This window comes from Echiichthys vipera (assembly GCF_963691815.1).
Source record: "Echiichthys vipera genome assembly, chromosome: 4".
In the NCBI taxonomy this organism is placed as follows: Eukaryota; Metazoa; Chordata; class Actinopteri; order Perciformes; family Trachinidae; genus Echiichthys; species Echiichthys vipera.
The window spans coordinates 17,232,611-17,252,718 of NC_139829.1; the positions used below are offsets into that span (position 1 = coordinate 17,232,611).

At 40.6% G+C, this 20,108-nt stretch overlaps 1 protein-coding gene across 1 annotated transcript in view; it reads right to left on the reverse strand.

The window, feature by feature from the left end:
• grid2 (glutamate receptor, ionotropic, delta 2) overlaps nucleotides 1–20,108 on the reverse strand; it is a gene marked incomplete at both ends in the record, with an annotated part of 511,086 nt that overhangs the window by 101,147 nt on the left and 389,831 nt on the right. Inside the window, 2 exons of the mRNA XM_083913146.1 lie at nucleotides 3,824–4,021; nucleotides 10,201–10,302. Of these exons, the coding sequence (XP_083769272.1) occupies nucleotides 3,824–4,021; nucleotides 10,201–10,302 (300 nt within the window). The remainder of the gene's footprint in view (nucleotides 1–3,823; nucleotides 4,022–10,200; nucleotides 10,303–20,108) is intronic.

Consider the following 20,108-nt stretch of genomic DNA (forward strand, 5'->3'; position numbering starts at 1 on the left):
TCCCGGTCGGCCGGTGGCCAATAAGCTCAAGTGAACCGGCCGGCGGACTGCCCTGCGTAGCCGTGTGATGTTCATGACAGGCCCATTGCGTTAAAACTCTTGTGAATCAAGCACGTTCCTGTGAAAATCTCAGAAATCTCCATAAACCACAGGTACAGGGAGTCCAACCACTATTTATAACACTTGTGTCTCTACATCTCACTCATGGTTGCTACAGTGTCACACTCACTCTCATTAATCCAGCCTACTGATATCTTGATCTGATTATTTTTTTAACTTTCATGACCATAAATATAAAATGGCAAACGACTGAATTTGCTTTTTGTTCATAAATTAATGTAGAGTGGTCGGAGCAAAGCCTCATGGGAAATGGGAACTGCGTATCGCTCCAATGATCGCGCCGCGTTTATCCAATGAACGAATGGGGATGAATGAGCGTCTGTCAGACAGAGAGAAAGCAGACAAGATTGAAGTAGTGGATTTTCTTACAGTGGAAAAGGAATCGGATTTGCAGGGTTTGATTTGCTCAGTTACACCTGATGTAGGGCAAGAAGAGAAAGGAGAAAGGAGGGGCTGAATAAGGCCAGAATGAAGAAGAAGCAGATGCTGGAGGAGAGCGCATCAAAATGGTCAAAGATCACATATCTATTCCGAAACAACCAGGCGTCAACTCGTGATGCAGGTGAGTTGAAAGATGGTTAGCTTAAGCTTTGACATTGTTGCGAATTAGCAAAGCATTTGAGCTGAGTTCTTCATATTTCCTCCTCAGTGGGGCGGTGTCGTCATATCACGGTCTACACCGCAAGTTTTACACACACACACACACACACACACACACACACACACACACACACACACACACACACACACACACACACACACACACACACACACACACACACACACACACACACACACACACACATACAGAGACACCCCCCTGTCCTGGTGGGGGGAATGGGTTGGGCCCGTTGTGGGCTGGTGCAGTCAGAATTGTCCCGGTGGCTTTTTGTGTCCCACTCCGCCCCTGACCTCAAGTAACCTGTATGCTACGGTGTTAATGATTTCAAGTAGTAATCAACCAACTGTTCCATTTTATTGCCCTAAAACTGTAGACCTCTCCATTTTTGTGAACTCCACACTGAAAGCTTCACACCATTGCCCCCTTTTCACTAAAGCTGTTCAAGGCACTGCCAGAAGTCATGCATCAAATACTTGAAGATACATGAAGCTAGTCACGTCATTAGAAAGCTTTTACATTTTTTTTTTTTACCAAATCGCTTTATAACATATCTGAATCTTTGAGGCCAACCCCCTTGAATCCACTTCAGATTACAAGCTGCAATGATTAGTAGAACCACCTCAACTGGCTCCTTTCAACGCAAAGGAGCAGCGGCTCTACTCCGACTTCCTCACGGATGGCTGAACTTCTCACCTTATCTCTAAGGGAGACTCCAGCCACCCTCCTGAGAAAACCCATTTCGGCCACTTATACCCGCGACCTCGAGCTTTCGGTCATGACCCAGCAATCATGACCATAGGTGAGGGTAGGAACGAAGATTGATCAGTAGATCAAGAGATTTGCCTTCCGGATCTGCTCTCTTTTCGTCACAACGGTGCGGTAGAGCGACTGCAACACCGCCCCCGCTGCTCCGATTATCCGGCCAAACTCACACTCCATCGTCCCCTCACTCGTGAACATGATCCCGAGGTACTTGAACTCCTTTACTTGGGGTAAGGACTCATTCCCTACCTGGAGTAAGCAATCCACCGGTTTCCTGCTGAGAGCCATGGCCTCAGATTTAGAGGTGCTGATCCTCATCCCAGCCGTTTCACACTCAGCTGCGAACCGATCCAGTGAGTGCTGAAGGTAACTGACTGACGATGGCATCAGGACCGCATCATCTGCTAAAAGCAGAGATGAGATCCTCATCACACCGAACTGCAACCCCTCCCCACCACGACTACGCCTTGATATCCTGTCCATGAAAATCATGAACAGGATTGGTGACAAAGTGCACCCCTGGTGGATGCCAACCCCCACCGGGAACGAATCAGACTTACTGTCGAGGATCCGGACACAGCTCTTGCTTTGGGTGTACAGAGATTGGATGGCCCACAGAAGTGACCCCCTCACCCCATACTACCGTAGCACCTCCAACAGTATCTCCTGAGGGACCCGGTCCAGATCCACAAAGCACATGTAGACTGGATGGGCATACTCCCAAGCCCCCACCAGGATCCTTGCGAGAGTGAGGAGCTGGTCCGTTGTTCCACGTCCAGGACGGAATCCGCATTGTTCCAGAATGAGGCCAGAATCTTCCCCAATCCTCTGACCCAACTCATCACCACATGGTGATCAGTTGACAGCTCTGCCCCTCTCTATACTCGAGTGTCCAAAACATACAACGTCAGATCAGATGATACGATCACAAAATCGATCATCGACCTTTGGCCTAGGGCGCGCTGGTACCACGTACACTTATGAGCATCCTTATTTTCGAACGTGGTGTTAGTTATAGACAATCCGTGACTAGCACAGAAGTCTAATAACATACGACTGCTCTGATTTAGATCATGGAGGCCGTTCCTCCCAATCACGCCTCTCCAAGTGTCTCCATCATTGCCCATGTGGGCGTTGAAGTCTCCCAGCAGAACTATGAAGTCCCCTACTGGAGCCATATGCAGAACTCCATTCAGGGTCTCCAATAAGGCCGAATACTCTGAACTGCCATTCGGTGCATATGCACAAACAACAGTCAGAGTTTTCCCCCCAACCACCCGCATGCGTAAGGAGGCGACCCTCTCGTCCACCGGAGTGAACTCCAACACCAAGGCGCTCAGCTGGGGGTTTGTGAGTATCCCCACACCCGCCCTGCGCCTCACACCCTGGGCAACTCCAGAAAAGAATAGGGTCCAACCCCTATCCAGGAGTACGGTTCCAGAACCGAGACTGTGTGTGGAGGTTAGCCCCACCAGATCTAACTGGTAGCGATCCACCTCCCACAAAGGCTCCAGCTCCTTCCCCGACAGAGAGGTGACATTCCATGTCCCCAAAGCCAGCCTCTGCTGCCCGTGTCTGGTCTGTCAAGGCCCCTCACCTTCACTGCTACCCGTGCAGCAGCGCACCCGACCCCAGCGGTTCCTCCTGCGAGTGGTGGGCCCACAGGATGGAGAGGAGGGAGGTGCCACTTCACTTTTTCAGGCTGTGCCCGGGCGGGCTCCGTGGCAAACACGGCCACCAGGCGCTCGCCGGCGAGCCCTCCATCTGGGCCTGGCTCCAGACGGGGGCCCTGGGCTTCCTCCGGGCAGGATCTCTCTTCCTCTTCCTCCTTTGTCCATAGAGTCTTTGCGAATCATATTTAGTCCGGCCCCTTGCCTGAGAACACTCTGCCATGGGAGACCCTACCAGGAGCACTAGGTTCCAGACAACACAGCCCTCAGGTTTACAGGGACACACAAACCTCTCCTTTAAATAAGGTACGGTTATTCCTATCCTTATGCAATGTTTGCTTTTGACGTGAAATTATTTATAATTTGAATTTTATGATGGGAGTCAAAACTGTGCAAACTCAACCTAAAGCAGGCTGTAGTCCTACTTAGCATAAGTGATGCCTTTGGCATGTGTCTGCTTGCATGCCTGCTCCTCCTCCTCGTGTATTGGTATAATGTCTGAGGATAATTAAGCAACAAACACTCATTCCCATATTCTCTCCACAGGTTAAATCCTCATCCAACCCATGTCATTCTTCTCCAATATTGCATGCTATTTTTCATGTAGTGCAAGTGTGTGTTGGTATGGAAATTCTTTTTTATAACTCACCTTAAACACTAATTCACCCATCAGTCCGTTCCACTGACCGTCAGGTTGCAAGCTGCCATATTTGTGGTCTGGAGCGATGTAGATCTCATACTTAAAGCCCAGGTAGTTGGACAAAGCATCCAGGACGTCAATAGAGAAGCCCTGGTACTTCTTTGGTTTTCCCAGAACGTTCTCTGACACCATTACAAACGGCTCCTCCTGGAAGGCAAAGATCAATCAGTGTGTCAGTCAAGCAGCCAATCAATACACCAGTCATTCAAGCATTAAATCACCCAATTACTCAAGAGGCCATTTTAAAACGGGCGGTTTAAATCAGACTGATTGGTTCACAGTCGTGATATAAAAAGCACATATACAACGGCTATAATGTCTATTTCCTTTGCACAATTGTATCACTCCCTGTCTGTGAAAGAAATGTTACCCTGCCATCAGACAGAGTTTTCCGACGGGGGAACTAAAGCCATTAATTATGCTCTCTTCAAAGCCACCAGACTCCTTTGGCAAAAATGGTAATTTTGCTGCCTTGATTGTTTACTTTGTTTGTGTTAATGTGTGACATTGGTTAGTGCTGGCTGCTAGTGTAGGCTAACATTACATTCCATAGCCAATTTTATTGTGAACATTATTATTTATGTTTGTGTAACTTTCATATTGCCATACAAAATGCCCATTTTATAAAAGCAATAGCTCACTTCACTTAATTATACCACCACAAAGGCTGATGTTAAAGGTGTGGGGAATGTCTGTGAAAACATGCTGTACAAAATAGGTCACGTTTAACTCAATTGCAAGTTTACAACAGTTGAACATCAGTGTCTAATGCCTAAAAAATTAAAGAAGGACATCTTCCTTTAAATTTTTTTTTTTTTAAACAGTTTCAGTGTTGTCAAACACTACACATAAATGTAAGCTTCCCTTTGGAGTTAGAGGACATTCTAAAAAAAAAATAGCTTGGATGGTTGAATACATTTCCCAACACTAACACAATCAAAGCCTTTTTTGTTTTAAGACCTGCATGGCTCACAGTCTTTCTTTTACTGATACATTGCGACCCTTAAGCCAACTCCAAACCAACTCTAAATATATATTACCATTCTATGTATTCATGTGCAAATGGGATTTGTCACCCCTCTGACATGTGAAATATCATAGCGAGGGTGAAATCTCACCCCTGTGGGGTGTAATACTGTATGTCTCTCTCTTGTGTGCATGGGCATCCTCAATTCCATAGTACAATCTGAAAAAATAACACCACGGTGACTGGGCACAAGAGGGAACCACGCTTAATCATATTTAAAAAAAAAACGTATTTAGAATAATCCAGTGAATTAAAATTGATAAACGCAAAATACAATTCAGCAGATTTGTTTTTTTAATTTTGAAATGCGCATGGGATGACCGCACCTGTTGTTTATCAATGTCACCTCAAGTGGCATCTAAAGGGCAGCTTCCTGTTGAGGTTAGATGGCATCCAACAATGCTGACATTTAAGGCAATTAAGTGAACACAGTGCAATGAGAAACACAGTATTTTCAACAAGGAGAACAGGAAGCTAGTAATAAACAAAATTGATGTTTACTTTTATTTCTGTACTTGGATTGAGTGTTTCATGGAGGAGTACCACCCCTGCCCCCCTTTTCTCTCCTCTTTAATAAATTCCTATTGATGAGTGAAATGTTTTAGGCCAATATGTCTCGCAGATTTATGAGGGCCTGTGTGTTATTGACTGGCTGCACATTAAGCACACACATACAGACACATACACACACGCAGGCCATGCTACGCATTAACTTGGCGGTTTCTAATCCTTGCTAGCTGCTGCTGTTCAATAAGCTATTAGGCAGTGAGTGGACATGCATGCCAAGTCCCTCTCTCACCACAAGCATCCATCCATCAAGGCAGAAACACCCACCAGCACAGACACCCATACATACTGAATAACCCCCAAACTACCATTGCTTCCCTATGCAGGTACTTTAAACCTTTATAAACACAACATAAACTTGGTGGAGAAAATATTGCACACTTTTTGTATGGGGAAGAATTTGCCCAGGTCCTAGTCTGGCTCACAGGATACACAGCGCTGGGATAGAGCCTGACACCTAGTGCCCTCTCCTCTTCCCCTATCTATTTTGCAAGGGAACCACTGACTTATTGCTGCCCAAGATGAGTGTGATAGGTGTAAATAAATACAAACAAGCCATAGCATGTCTTCCCCCTACCCCAGAATGATAAACCATTGTAACCAGACCTTACACCACAACACTGCATGTAGACATTGTTTTTTTTTCTTTTTTTGTCTCATTATGGTGTGCGGTAGGTAAAGGACCAGGAGAAAATAATGCATAAAAGCACCTCATGCATCTCTAGCATTTCAAAGCCGACCTACAATTTTAGCGTAGCTCACTGTTCTCTGGGAAGGGCACAGGTTGTTTGACACAGATGTCATTTCAAGTTGGCTATACAGTAAATGACAGTTTTCTCCTCCTTCAATTAGACATCAAAATGAACTGTTCCTACCCCTGACTAGATGAACCCATCACTTGCTGGACTACCATTGGTCTTTACTCTCTATCTTTAAACTTGTAAAATATAGTTGCTGTTGAGAAAACATTCTCAAATCTCTAAACTACCCAGCCAAATCACTTTTTAAAATAAATCTTCAGTAAAAGATAAGCCATGTGGTTACAGAAAAAAATCCTAATCTATAACAAATGATTTAATGAGTTTTTAAAGTTTCGACTTACAATAAGTCATGTGAGCATGTAATCATGTATAATCAACACTCTCCGTACACTGGTTGGTCTGGCAACTGAAATCTTGTCACGAAAAACATCTAGACTGGCTTTGTGACACTAATAGGTCTTTCCACTGTCTATTTTCGCTCTCCATGTTGTTTTTTTGCAGTCTCTTTCTTTCTGCTACCACTCACCAGCTGTGCTATACACCATTTGGCATCTTTCAACACCCTGACGTTTCCAGCGTTCCCTCAACATATGTCTAGGACACCTCTTCACTCTCCATCCATCCATCCATCCATCCATCCATCCATCCGTCCATCGAGGCTACAACATATCCCACTTGTCATTGTAGCAATATTATCTCACATTCCTCTTTATCCATCAATCCTTCTATTCCATCTCTTCTTTGTGTTCCTATATTGCTCCCATATCTCATTCACCTTATCCCTCTTCCTACTGCCTTTCCTCTACTCTAATTCCTTTGGCACAAGTTCACCCCCTGTCTCCTTTTGACTAAAGTACCACATGTGGTCTCAGTGCTAATTGGATGTTTTTAGAAACATGATTTGGACAAGGAACAGTGATTTTCCACAAATACTAAGCAATGGCATGTGAAGAGTCCTCCGAGGGAGAGAATTCTGGGCACAACAGCATCATGTGGTGATTTGTAGCAAGGAGCATATCCAAAACACTCTGCGGATTTGTCTGTGAAATTGAGGAAAAATGTATTTTGAAAAGCCCTGTGAGTCTGTGCAGAAGATTAGATTTGATATTGTTTTGAAAATAAATTGTCCCTCAACCTGTTTGATGAAGATGGAGGGCATGTAAAATAACTTGCAAGGAGGTGCAGTACTTTTTCCAACATCTCTATTAACTGGTACGAACTACTGTAGGTAGTTGTAGGTTTGGCATAGAGGTCATGACAGTGACCACATAAAGAGGTTTTCTGCCATCTCTCTTCTCTGGCTATCTGATAAAGGTATACTTCATATAATCATTTAATCCAAGTGAATGTCTAAAAACAATTGAATGAAAGCTTGTCATTCATTAATGGTCATTATTTAGAATTGTTCTCCGTCATCACAACACATTAAAGGGATAGTTCAGATCTTTATAAGTGGGACTATATGAGGTACTTATCCATAGTCAGTATATTTCCTACAATACTTTGAGAAACAGATAGAAGTTCTGACATGGAAGCAATATACTGTTTAGCCAGCTAAAAAAGGACTACTTAAATAAATCAATATCAGTTTAGGTGTACACTGTATTCAGAAAATTTTCACTGCTTTACCTTGTCGTCAGACAGCCCTTTCTGATGGGAAAATTATCCTCACAGAACACAGGAGTTGCCTGTCTACCGCTGCCTTGATAGGTTAGTTTATTTGTATTATTGTGCGACTGTTTAAAAAGGGTTGGGAACTAACAAAAATAAAAAACCAACAAACTTATCAATTCAGCGGAATAGGTAATATTACTGTTTTTGTCAAATGAGTCTGGTCGCTTTGAAGAGAGCAAAATAACTTCATACTCTCTGTTGTAAAGGTGCTCTTTGACAGCAAGGTAAATTGGGTAAAATACATTGTGGAATTAACTTAAACATAAATATATTTTCTTTAGGTGATTAAAAAAGGTTTGGCTGTGTGGGTCCCATCCACAGCAGTACATTGCTCAGGACTCCTGCTTCTCCAAAGTGTGTGTGACAATCACCATCTACTGTAGGTAATACACTGACTATGGATAGGAACCTTGTACAATCCCACTTCAAAAGATCTTAACTATCCCTTTCAAATTATAGTACCAATATGTCTGTAATTCAAGTTGTAAATACCTTGTGCTCTATCCCCTTCCAAAGCGTCACTAAAGGTTACGTGGTTAACACTAAGCACGCTTTGATTATTTCCAAACATGTGAGAGTTAAAGTTAAAAAGGGAGAGTTTCTGCCTTTGGCAGCATTTGGGCATTGGGCTGTGGTCTACAGTATATTCTCAGCTTGATACTAATAAATGTGGTGTAAAATTAAATAAATGCTGGTGCAATTGCAAAAGATGAAGGAGCACAGAATTTAATGACAAAATCAGAAAAAGTCGAAAACTCAGCGGCTAAGGGTTGAATCTTTGTGATTTTGTACCTTTAGAGTATGTGTTAGTACTAAAGAAAATCAACTTTCTTTCTAAAGCACATCATTTTGATGTAGCCATTTGAATTAAATTATCAGTTGCAAAATATAGATTTGGGTCACACTTTTCCTAGAATGGGCCCTTTAGAGGACCATGAACACATAATTATAGTGATGTAGCCATTACTTGGTAACATCCATTTAATAATCAATATAGTCCCAGCCAATCAATAGCAGTGATTTAAGGCCGTTTTCTGTAATACTGGTATGCTCTCATCACGAATTAACTAATCAATAACTATTAAACAGTGTGGAAGATGGAACCGAACAAACACATCCTTTTACAGGTTAATGATTGAGCTGGTGTGTTCACACACATGCTTGTTTGTTTCTGCGTGTTACAGGGCAAGAGCCATGCTGCATGTTACTGGCTGAGACTAATGCACCTTACAGACAGAAAACAGTTATATCAGAGCAGAAAAGGCCCAGGGCAACACAGAACAATCTGTTCCAAAGGTCCCTTTAGAAACCTTCATATCATGCACACACAAAGCACAATCAGGATTTGCCCTCCAACTATTCTCACGTAAAAAGAAAACATAACATCTGGGCAGCACCCTGGACATTTCACTCTATTTCTGTCTTTAGGCGCTCATGAGGCATCAGTCATCTTGGTTAACACACACACATTTACACAACCTGAGGTACAGAACATGAAGGATAGGGAGGACAATAGAGTCGCACATATGGTAATAATTGCCCACAAACAGTACACCTATAGGGGCCAGACAAAACCAACGATGGGAAAAAGGCTGACATTCAAGGATGATGAAAATGAAAGACTGGAAAAATTGAGAAAGAAATAAAGGATAGCAACAAAGATGTCTAGCATTATCTGTTTCTTCTCTGCTTCTCACTTCAATGACGGGATATGAAGAATTTACAGCAGTGAATCTTTAAAGCACTCATGGGATGTACTCAAATCAATGCTGCAGGCAAGACAGAAAGAGCTAGAGTCTCACTATCACCAAGACTCCCAACAGTTTCTATCATCTAACTGTCAAATGTCAAAATGGAAGCTAATGAAATGGTGATAGTTTGGTCCATTAGTAAGCTCATCTTGTTACATTTTCATTGTGTTTCGCCTTGCCTGACTCCTCGTTTCCCTCTCAACACTTTGTCTCATAAATGTTTGCCTGCCATTTTCTTTCCCTCACACAAGCTCTTAGCTTGTACCCTCTCTACATCTCCGCAGAGACAGAGTTGAATGATGGGCAGAACACTAGACAAAAGGACAGATTTACAACAGAGCAAAAGGCTGATATCTTACATGCCAGCAGTAGTCACAACAATATATCTTTGATTTGTGTAAAGTGAACAGCAGGACAGGAAACGCTGAAACAGGTCTTTTTTAAAAAAATGTTTTAAATGTATGACCAATTGAAAATCAAAGAATCATTAAAACAAGAAGAAGACGTGCACACAAAAAAATGAAAACACAGGTCAGTTATACTCACCAGAACAGTGACGACTCGTAGCACCACTCCCCTCATGTTATTTTCCAATTTCCTGTCTGTCAGCGTGCCATTCAAGCCATGAACTGGGTCCCACGTTGCCAGCTGCAATGTGCACATACACAAACACACACACAAAACAGTGAGAGACATGGTGAACACTGGAATGGGTTAACTGAGCAATAAACTGTAGGGGAAAAAAAGAGGCAAATGCACTTCAAGCACACAATATAAAAAAATACAAAGTACATAATTGTGACCGAGACAAAACACTTGGGCCCTGTTCAGACCTGACATTAGAATGTGTCTCCACATGAGTCTTAAGTGACCACTTGTGATTGGATCTCACTTCCCCACTCTACGAATATGCAAATACACACATATATAAATGACAGTAATCTGATAAGTGTAAACCCAAAATATTTATCTGTCTACTGAATACATAATATTCCAATGTCCTTTCTGTTATGTCCCACTTTTGAACATACTCTACGTGTATGTCCAACTATTTTCCTGAACACACCACAGTGTATCCCTGGTGCACAATGCACTGTAACTGTAGAAATGATTGTGATTACTTATTATTATTATTTTATTCAAAGGTGCTTTGTGAGTCTGACCCAGACTTTGATGTCTATCAAATTTCATCATAAACTTACAGTTCTTTCCCTTGGACCACATTATTTAAATCCCAAACCATATTTTCTTCATCTATGTGCTGCCTTCTGCTTTCAATAAAATATTGTTTTTAGCTTCAAATATCAAACTAGTCTGCTTTCCCTGAAAAGAAAGGGGTAGTAGGAAGAAAAAGAAGTGATTAAGCTGTCTGCTATCCAAAGACAAACATGCATAAACATACGCACATACTGCACGGCTTGATTTGTGCTTAGAAGAAAACACACCAGAGAAGCAGAGGGCTTGCTGCAAAAGAGAAATATGGGATAATCCATTTCTCTAAAGCCTGAAGTCACTGTTGCATGTGCAATTATCTGCCAATTCTGATCAATTCCCTTTAGGGACCAATACTTACAGTGAAGATTAGCTAAACTGGTTTCTCTTTTTACGCCTTGCCATTTAGTTAACATTTTATATCCTGTTTGATGTATTGTTGACACAAAAGAATGCAACAGTAACTCAGCGTTGGCAGGTGAAGGCTTTTGCATTAAGGGCAATTGCTGTACCACAGTATGACAGTACTGAAGTTGACAACTGGGAGAGATTACATGTAACTGCTTTTAATCATTTTAAATATCATTACTTGAAAAATTGCCCTACACCCACGGTAGACACCCAATGGCGTTTGTACGTACTTTGCATGGTTACTGTATATCTATTCTTAGGCCTGTGTGGGTGTGATTGATTGACATCTCCCTAACTCTCCCGTTGCATCTTGGTACATTTTTTTGGTAGCAGGGGTTTTACTGATTTCACCAGATTGCTTTATACCTCTTCTCAGGACTGAGTAGGTCTTCACTGTTTGATTGACATCTCTCTGACTCTCATTGCGCCAATTGAGGCGCATATATATTAGACCTTTGTCAATTGTTTTAGTACACACAGTCCTATGACCTCACATAACTTCCAGCATAGCTATGATCACCTTCGACGTGAGCAGAAGTCTAATCTGTGAAACATCTGTGAGGTTGTGCAGGGGGTTTAACCCTCCAGTGTGTCCTTATCATTGCTGGGATATAAAATAGTGAGTGCCACTGATACTAAGCTTGTCTGTCTGCATTTATGTAACTCACAGAGACACAGCCATGCAGATTACATTACATACCTGTTATCCTCATTTCAGTCTGAGGGGGGAGATGTGGAGCTAGAATCTGAGTGTTACTCCTCACCCACACATTTAAAATCTGTATCTCCTACTTTTCTTTTGTTCTCTATTTTATAACAAGCAGAAAACATGACATTTGTTATATTTGTTTCTCTCAAGATGAGCCAACTAACCTTTATTTTTATAACAGAAAAAAAGTACTCTTGTATTCTTCTCACTACAAACCCACTGTTAATACAGCCCTTGACCGAAGTGTGTTAATGTGTGTGTAAACCCTACTCTCGACTCATATACTGCAAGTATATATGCGCTGTGTGCGCAAAATGGTCACACATTAGAAGGCAAGCGATAACATAAAGAAAACTAAGGGAGAGAGAAAGAGAGAGAGGAAAATATGGGGAGAGCATAGCAGACAAACAAGATACTGATACGTTGCGAGCTGTGATGATGAAAGACATTTTAAAAGGTGAATTTATAGCACAGCAGCTGTTCTAAGTGCTTGTAAAAAATTGTGAGCGTTTATAATCAATAAAACATTAGTGGTGCAGCCAAATGCTTCGAAAAAGGACAAAAGCACAGGAGGGCTTTCACTTTACATTCATACCTGAACACACCTGCAGGGAACAACTCCAACCATGTTTGCACACATTCCATATGAACACCTGAAAGAGCTGATGCAGGTACATGTGCACACAAATGCTAAGCTAAGAGAAAGAAAAAATGTATACACGCACCCCTAAGAACATAGTGCTATTATACAATTATCTACTCATAGAGCTGACCAGTTAAATTACACTACATGACTCTGACAGGTGTGGGTCTGAACATTGGCATCATGGTGTTTATTTTCCCAACTATACTGTTGCATAAGCTCACCAGGGATTTTACTGCACTCATCTAAACTTATCATCAAACTCTGTGATCTGGGCATCAATATCTCCCTCTGCAACTGAAAACTGGACTTAACCCTGGCCCTTAATTAACAGACCCAAGTATGTTAGGTTAGACAGCCACACCTAATCAACCCTCAGACTGAGAACACGCATCCCAAAGTCCTCTTCTCTACTCCCCCTTCATCTACGACTGCACACTTGACATTGTTCGAACACTATTATCAAGGGAGTATCAGGGAGGGTGGTGTGTTGACAAGAACTTGGCCCTCAACACCAAGGAGCTGATTGTGGACTTCAGGAAGACTAAGGGTGACACACACACACACACACACACTCCCCTTTGCATTAATGGTACAGAGTTTTAGAGTGTAACCAGCGTTTTAAGTTTCTGGGAGTTCACATCTCCAAGGAACTCTCTTGGATCCTCAACACATTAACTCTGGCAGACAGGGCTCTAGAGTGTGACCAGAATGGTTGCATATGCCATCTATAATCCTACCTCGCACAGAAGCCGAATTAACACGATAATACGTGATCGCCCAAGAATCGCTTTCACATGTCACACTAAAAGCTATTGTCAGTCGAGGGGGGAGCGCGGGGTGACGACAGTAGAGGTTAGTTTTGTTAGAACTGGAGAGTTTTTCTTTATTGAAAGAAGAGAACACCATTGAAGGCTTTTCACGATGGGAAAGATGCTTTCTCTCTCCCCCTGACTGACTTTGACAAGAGTTGGATGGCTCAACAATCACCATATAATGTACAACCTGTACAATGAAAAAAAGTGAATCTAGTCTAATTTAAAGACACAGGCATGTAGAAACAGCCACACATTACACTATTTTCCAGTACTGTACACAAAGGATAAATTAAACAAACCCAAACACAGTATCAGTTAAGTTTAGTGACAAGGAGTATTAAGTATTAATAGATAAAGTATGACAAATGGTAATTGAAATTATGTTTTAGAGCAGTGTGTGTTCCCCTATCAGCCTATTCTGTTGTTTAATTCCTGAAATCTTGACCCTTGTCTTTTGATAGTGCTGCTTATTTGTCGCAAAGCCCAATGGAAAAAGTAATGAGTGAACCATGGCAAACACACCTGCTAAAGCACATTCTCATTCTGAGCTGTTAAGCAGTACGGCACTGAGCCTCAACCCCTACATTTAAAGTCAGTGTGAATGTACAAGAATAAAATATATAGATAAGGACAGAGTTACTAAATCCCAACTGTGTGGTTCTATTTCATTCAACAGTGTTTCCTGTAATGCCACTAGAGAACAAGTATTGCCTTCTGCTGTCGTTTTACCTTAAGCAAGGCACTCAAGTTGGATTCCTGTGGACTGCTTTAACAAAACAAGAGCTCCTATAAAATACTACTTTGAAAACATTGTTGGTTGCTAATGCCCTTTGCTTCAGCTATCGGTCTATAAAGCAGCATCACATGAACGATGTTCAAAGTTAACACTGCACTTTGCAACTTTGAAAAGAGAATATGAAAAAAATGAGGAAGAATGAATATCCGGCAGTGGCCTGTACTGAAAGTAGTCTGAGCTGCATTCCCCACAGTGTTTAAACATAAGTCAATAAGATGAGGAATAACACATCAGTCAACTTTGTCAAGCACTACAATAATCACAGAGGCTATCAATCAGGGACTGGCTGGCTTTGTTTGCAACTCTATAACAAACACTCAGTCATTCACAGGCAGACACAAAAACACAAATTGCGTATTAAAGGCAAATCTAATTTTGCTCTCCCACTCTCACTATGGATTGATCATGATACAATGTGGATTTTGAATGGTATGATTAAATTATCATTGCCAGACACTGTGATTTGAGTTTTTTATAAGCCCGTCGTCTGGAGGTGAGGAAGATTATCCACACTGCCATTAACATCTACTGTAAAGTATTGTGGAGCATCTTCTTGGTTCAACTGTATTTAATTGTGCATCTATTTGTGGAAGCACACACATCATTCTGATGGCCAATCTAGTTCTAAAGTAATACTAACTTAAAAAAGAACTTGTTTAATATCTGGTTGCATCCGTGTATCTCTGCAATCATGTGGTGAATCAAATGCTATTATTGGTAGAAATGATAGCCTAAGGCGGTGTTCAATATTAGACAATTATCATACAGCACTTTGATATATTACCTCTTCAATAAATGTTGCCTTTGGATCTCCGCTTTAATTAACCACCTTATTCATTCCTCTTAGACAACATTGCTGTATTATAAGCTACTGTAACTTGTGCAGAGCCAATAAAAGCAATATATCATTCAATGTCTTTTAGCTGATATAGTTCCATTACTCACTTACAAACATAGGTAGTTGAGAACAGGACAGCGAGTCGGAATGAAAGAAACACTGCAATATTACAACAGATGCTACATTGCTACTATCTTACATTTAGTACAACGATTTCCACTTCATATTTATATTGTTTGGACAGGAGAGTGTGAAAGCAGCCTTGCATATGTCATATACTGTGTGCGTGCGTGCATGAGCACATGTGTCAGGACCTAAAATGGCGGCCTGACTAGTTGAGTGGCCCACTGCCTCCGCTTATCTCCACAGCTCCAGATAAGGGCTCATTTCCCCCAGACAGTAAGAAATAAATGCCCATTTGTGTGTATGTGTGTGTGTGTGTGCATGTTAAGTGAATGACCCACTGAGCTTAGACTGTTACCATGAAGACTGAGGCTTCAAAACACTACCATTAACATCCCACAATGCCTTTCTTCCCATTTATTTAGTGGAATCTTTATTCTCCTTGCTTTGCTTTCCTCTGCTCATTTACTGCTCTCTGGTCAGTCTTTTTTGCTTTATTTTTCCTGGTTCTGTAACTCTCTACATGTCTCTCACCTTAACCCTATTTTGTCTACAACAACATTTGCTTTAATTGTCAAATCACACATTACATTGTGTGCATTCACTCAGAGACATATTGTGGCATATATTTATAATTTCCACTTTGCCATATGCTAATTTCCTTCTCAACTGAGTTGAAATACTTTATACTGTAGGCCTACTGCATAGTATTAATGTAGTAACATACTTACCAGTGCTCCAAACATAAAAGCTGCAATTACAACATCACACTTCACCTGTTACATTTAATAGTATTTTATTTTAACTTGTAACTAAGTTAGCTAATAAGTGATGGGTGATTAAATTCAGTGGAAGTGTAGCACACATAACCAGTGCTGGAATAGCTGAGGCTAAACATCACAGACCAATTAATTCAATGTTAGCTTACTCACCTTGCTTCAAACAAATAAAACTTACACATTTCCAACTTGTGACTAACAATGAGTGAGCTACACATTGTCTTTTGCGATGTGTAGCTCATACTTATACTCAAAGTGCTATCATGCACAGGATTCCGAACTAATATTAGAAATTATAAAGAAAAAAAACTTAAAGGCAGTTCAAGTGATCAATAAAGTTCAGCAAAAAACTCTCCCAAAGCTAGAACACAATGAATATTAATGCCTGTAAAGCCATCAAGAAATATGCTTGGGTATTAACATGTTTTTGCTATCATCATTTGTGCTCCTTTTTTTCAGAATCATCACGACTAATGTGATGGCAATAAAGTGAAAGACAATACAACATTCTCACGGGGAATCAATGTTGCATCTCTACGAACAAATATTCAGGCAAACAATACGATATAAATATGTGTGGATTTATTCATATCACTCTCACTAGCAGCAGATGTCATTTTGCAGAAGTGATAAGTGACATTTTGTATCTCACAGCAGGGCATCATGTTTTTTCATCACAGCTCGATGTTAGCTCATATTGTTCATTGTTTCCTTTTGTCATTTATTTTCATAAACTTGCTTTGCAAACTATACAGCTAGAATTCCCACTTTATTGTGTATGTTATTAATTCCTTGAGGGAACAACAATTTCTACCAGTGGGAAAATTTGTCCACCTGTGTTTTGTGGATATAACAAATCTGCTTTTAATTTGCATTGTTAATTGAGCAAAATAGTCAATAATAATACTTGTTTTGGTGGATAGTAGAAAAACAAATGATGGACACACACACACACACACACACACACACACACACACACACACACACACACACACACACACACACACACAAACACACACACACCCCTCGGGCACTTCAAGGGATGTGTAACCACACACATTTAAAAGTAATTGGAACATCGACCAGTGCTGTGTGGGGGCCAGAAGAGCCATTTGCTGTTACAATGAACTCTTTCACTCTACAGAACTCGCCCACCCATCCCACACACACACACACACACACACACAAACTTAGATGGGCACAAATCACAAATATGGACACAAAGTCCAACAGTGTGTCAGTATCCTCTAGCCCAAATGGCATCTCACAATCACTCAGCGTTGTTTTGAAGCTCAATACATATCACACTTTGGTTCCCTGTGGCAAACCCATGAAAGCACACTCTACAACAAACTCTGGCTTTTGGTCTGATTGTTACATACATGACTTGTAGCGATTCAAAATGCAATCAATAGTAGGTGACATTTTGAAGCAATAGAGCCGGGAAAGGTGCAAACAGCAATGAGAGATTAGCAGCTGTGACAAAATCAATATGCACAGGAAGTTGTAAAAAGTAAAGCTATCAGAAAAGTATGAATAAATGTCAAACATTATGTCCTACAATGCCTCCTATTTCTGCTGGTGCAAAAAACAGCAACTTCCCATGAAAGTGGACGTGGACAATTGCTGTGTTAGCTGCTGCACTTGCTTTCATTCCACATCATCAGCTCCACCAGTGGAGTGAGAGATTGTATTTTAGCTTTCTAATGTGGTGCAATATTTAATTGCCAGTTACTCATCTCCTAGTAGTTTATCTCCTTACTCTTCACTAACACTTAAAATACAAAATTTTTAATATCTGTTTTCTTTGAGCTAACCTTATTTCATCTGCCAAAAGTTGGTGTGTTGCTCCCAGGTTCTGTAGCATTTTAACACTTCTTCTGTCGCCTCTGCCAAACACTCATATGTCTGCAATTGCATTAAAGAGACAGTAGCTGGGCACAAACATAGACAAGCTGCTTTGCAGTGTTACTGCTACTGTCTCCCACTCTCTCCTCCAGTGTCCCCCCGCCGTCCCCATCTTCCTTTCCTGGTGTTGAGCAACATGTGTGTCAGTGCAGTCTCCAAACAGCTTGCACACCAAGCCTCTCTCCTGTCCTCTCCCCTGCTTTTCTTTCCTTCAATTCCTCTTCCAATTCTTTTTAGTCCACAAACCCTCATTTATCTCTCTCCCTATGTCTCTACCCTCTCTTTCTCCATCATCTAACAAAGATGAAACAGCTTGTTGCAGCAAGCAGTCCAGGCTACACTAATATCAGTGCTTTGCACCACCGGCTGCCTAATCTCCACCACATAGTCTGTGTGCCCATCCTTCCTGCTCTCTCTGTGAAAAGTAGTTTCTTTCCAAGCATACAGGTATTCTATTCTGCTGTCTTAATGTCTGTCCATGCAGGTCTCCTTCTCTCATCCATATCTGCCCCTCAAACAAACTATTCTCTTAATTTGGGGCCTTTTGACTAACTTGTTTTATTTGACAGTTTTTTTTCTTAATTATTGCTATGATGAAATTATAAAATATAGAAAAGTATGCCCTATTGCAATCATTATGTCTTTGATAATTAGACTACTACCTGAAAAGCAATTATATTTTATTAAGCCACTTAGGCAAAGTTCTGCCCAACTGCCTACTTCCCTAATAGAATTGAATTCCAGGAAAACAATTATTGCTGGCAAATAACTGATAAACTATGTAATATGTAAGATAATAATGCAAAAGGAAACATGGTCTATTTAAAAGACAATTTGTTTCCAGCAGGGTTGCATTATCTCTTCAACACACAGGGAAAAAATGACTGCACTTTAAAAATTAAAAAAAATTACCTCAACAGAAAAGGTATCAGTGGATGCCAATACTCTTTGTCTGTCTCTCTTTCACCCTTTCTCTCATATTAACACAAACACTCATTTCAAAAAATTTCCAAAACAGCTCCACTAATAATAGTAGAATAGGTGTTTTACTACTGTCATTCAATCATTTAACTGCCTTTGGAGAAGCTCCACAAGGATTTAAACTGAAATCGTATAATGGATGATACTTTTTTCTCATAGGGCCTTCAGAGTGATGCTTATGCTCTTCATTTCTTATTGGATTGGCCTATACCAAAGTGGTTAAGGGCCTAATTTGTACTGTGTATATTAAGAGGGTCTTTTGTGGCTTGACATCTTTCAACTAAGGTTGTCACAATACCAGAATTTTAAACTTTGATATTATACTAGTATATAAAAAATCATACTCAATACCTATTTTGATAATATGGCAAAACAAAAGCCATAGATTTTTAACAACCAGTACAAAGTGCTGGTTCAGAAAAAGTCACTGAACACAGTTCTCTGTTGTTTCAACTGTGCATCCTTGGCTTGAAAATCTGATTGTAGATCTACTTTATTTCATACATTTGGTACTTTTGTAATTATCAAATCAGGATATTTTATAAAACATGGGGTATTGAAAAGTACTGAAGTAGCAATACTTTTGACGGTTTAAGACCTTCATTGTAATTGTAAAAAGCCTTAAATATTCTACTTGCCCCCCGAATGTTCGGTAATTACATTAGAATATTGCAATTTAAAATGTTGGTATGCATGTAATGTTGGGTAGTAATTGTCAGTTGATTAAAAAACATATTTTCTTGTGGCCAACCAGCACCCACCGTTTACTTTAAATTAAGCTGTGACAGCTCACAAAGATTATATTGGAAATCTAAAATTTCTAAAGTAGTATCATTATCACCTGCCAGCCAGCATCTTCAGTAAATTCTCTGCTATATCTACTTATTACTATTAAAAGATTGTTGGGCAGCCGTCGAATGTGACTTGAGATGTTCTCCCTGTACCTGAGAACATCTATAGTTGATACAGCCCCTATTGCCAGTATGGATCTTGTGAGGATTTTTATACATAAAGTGTTTATTTTTGACATAAATTATTAAAGTTTACCGTTGCTCACTGCACACATGTGTTTTTATACTTTTTCACAATATGATTAAAGTTTACTATTGTTTACTATACACATATAGAAGTAATAGAAAATTAATTAAGCATGCTTTTATATAATTAGTAATCTAACACAGGTGGCACAAGGAAGGAATGTACAGTTAGCCTCAGACCAGGTAGGAAAACAAAAGA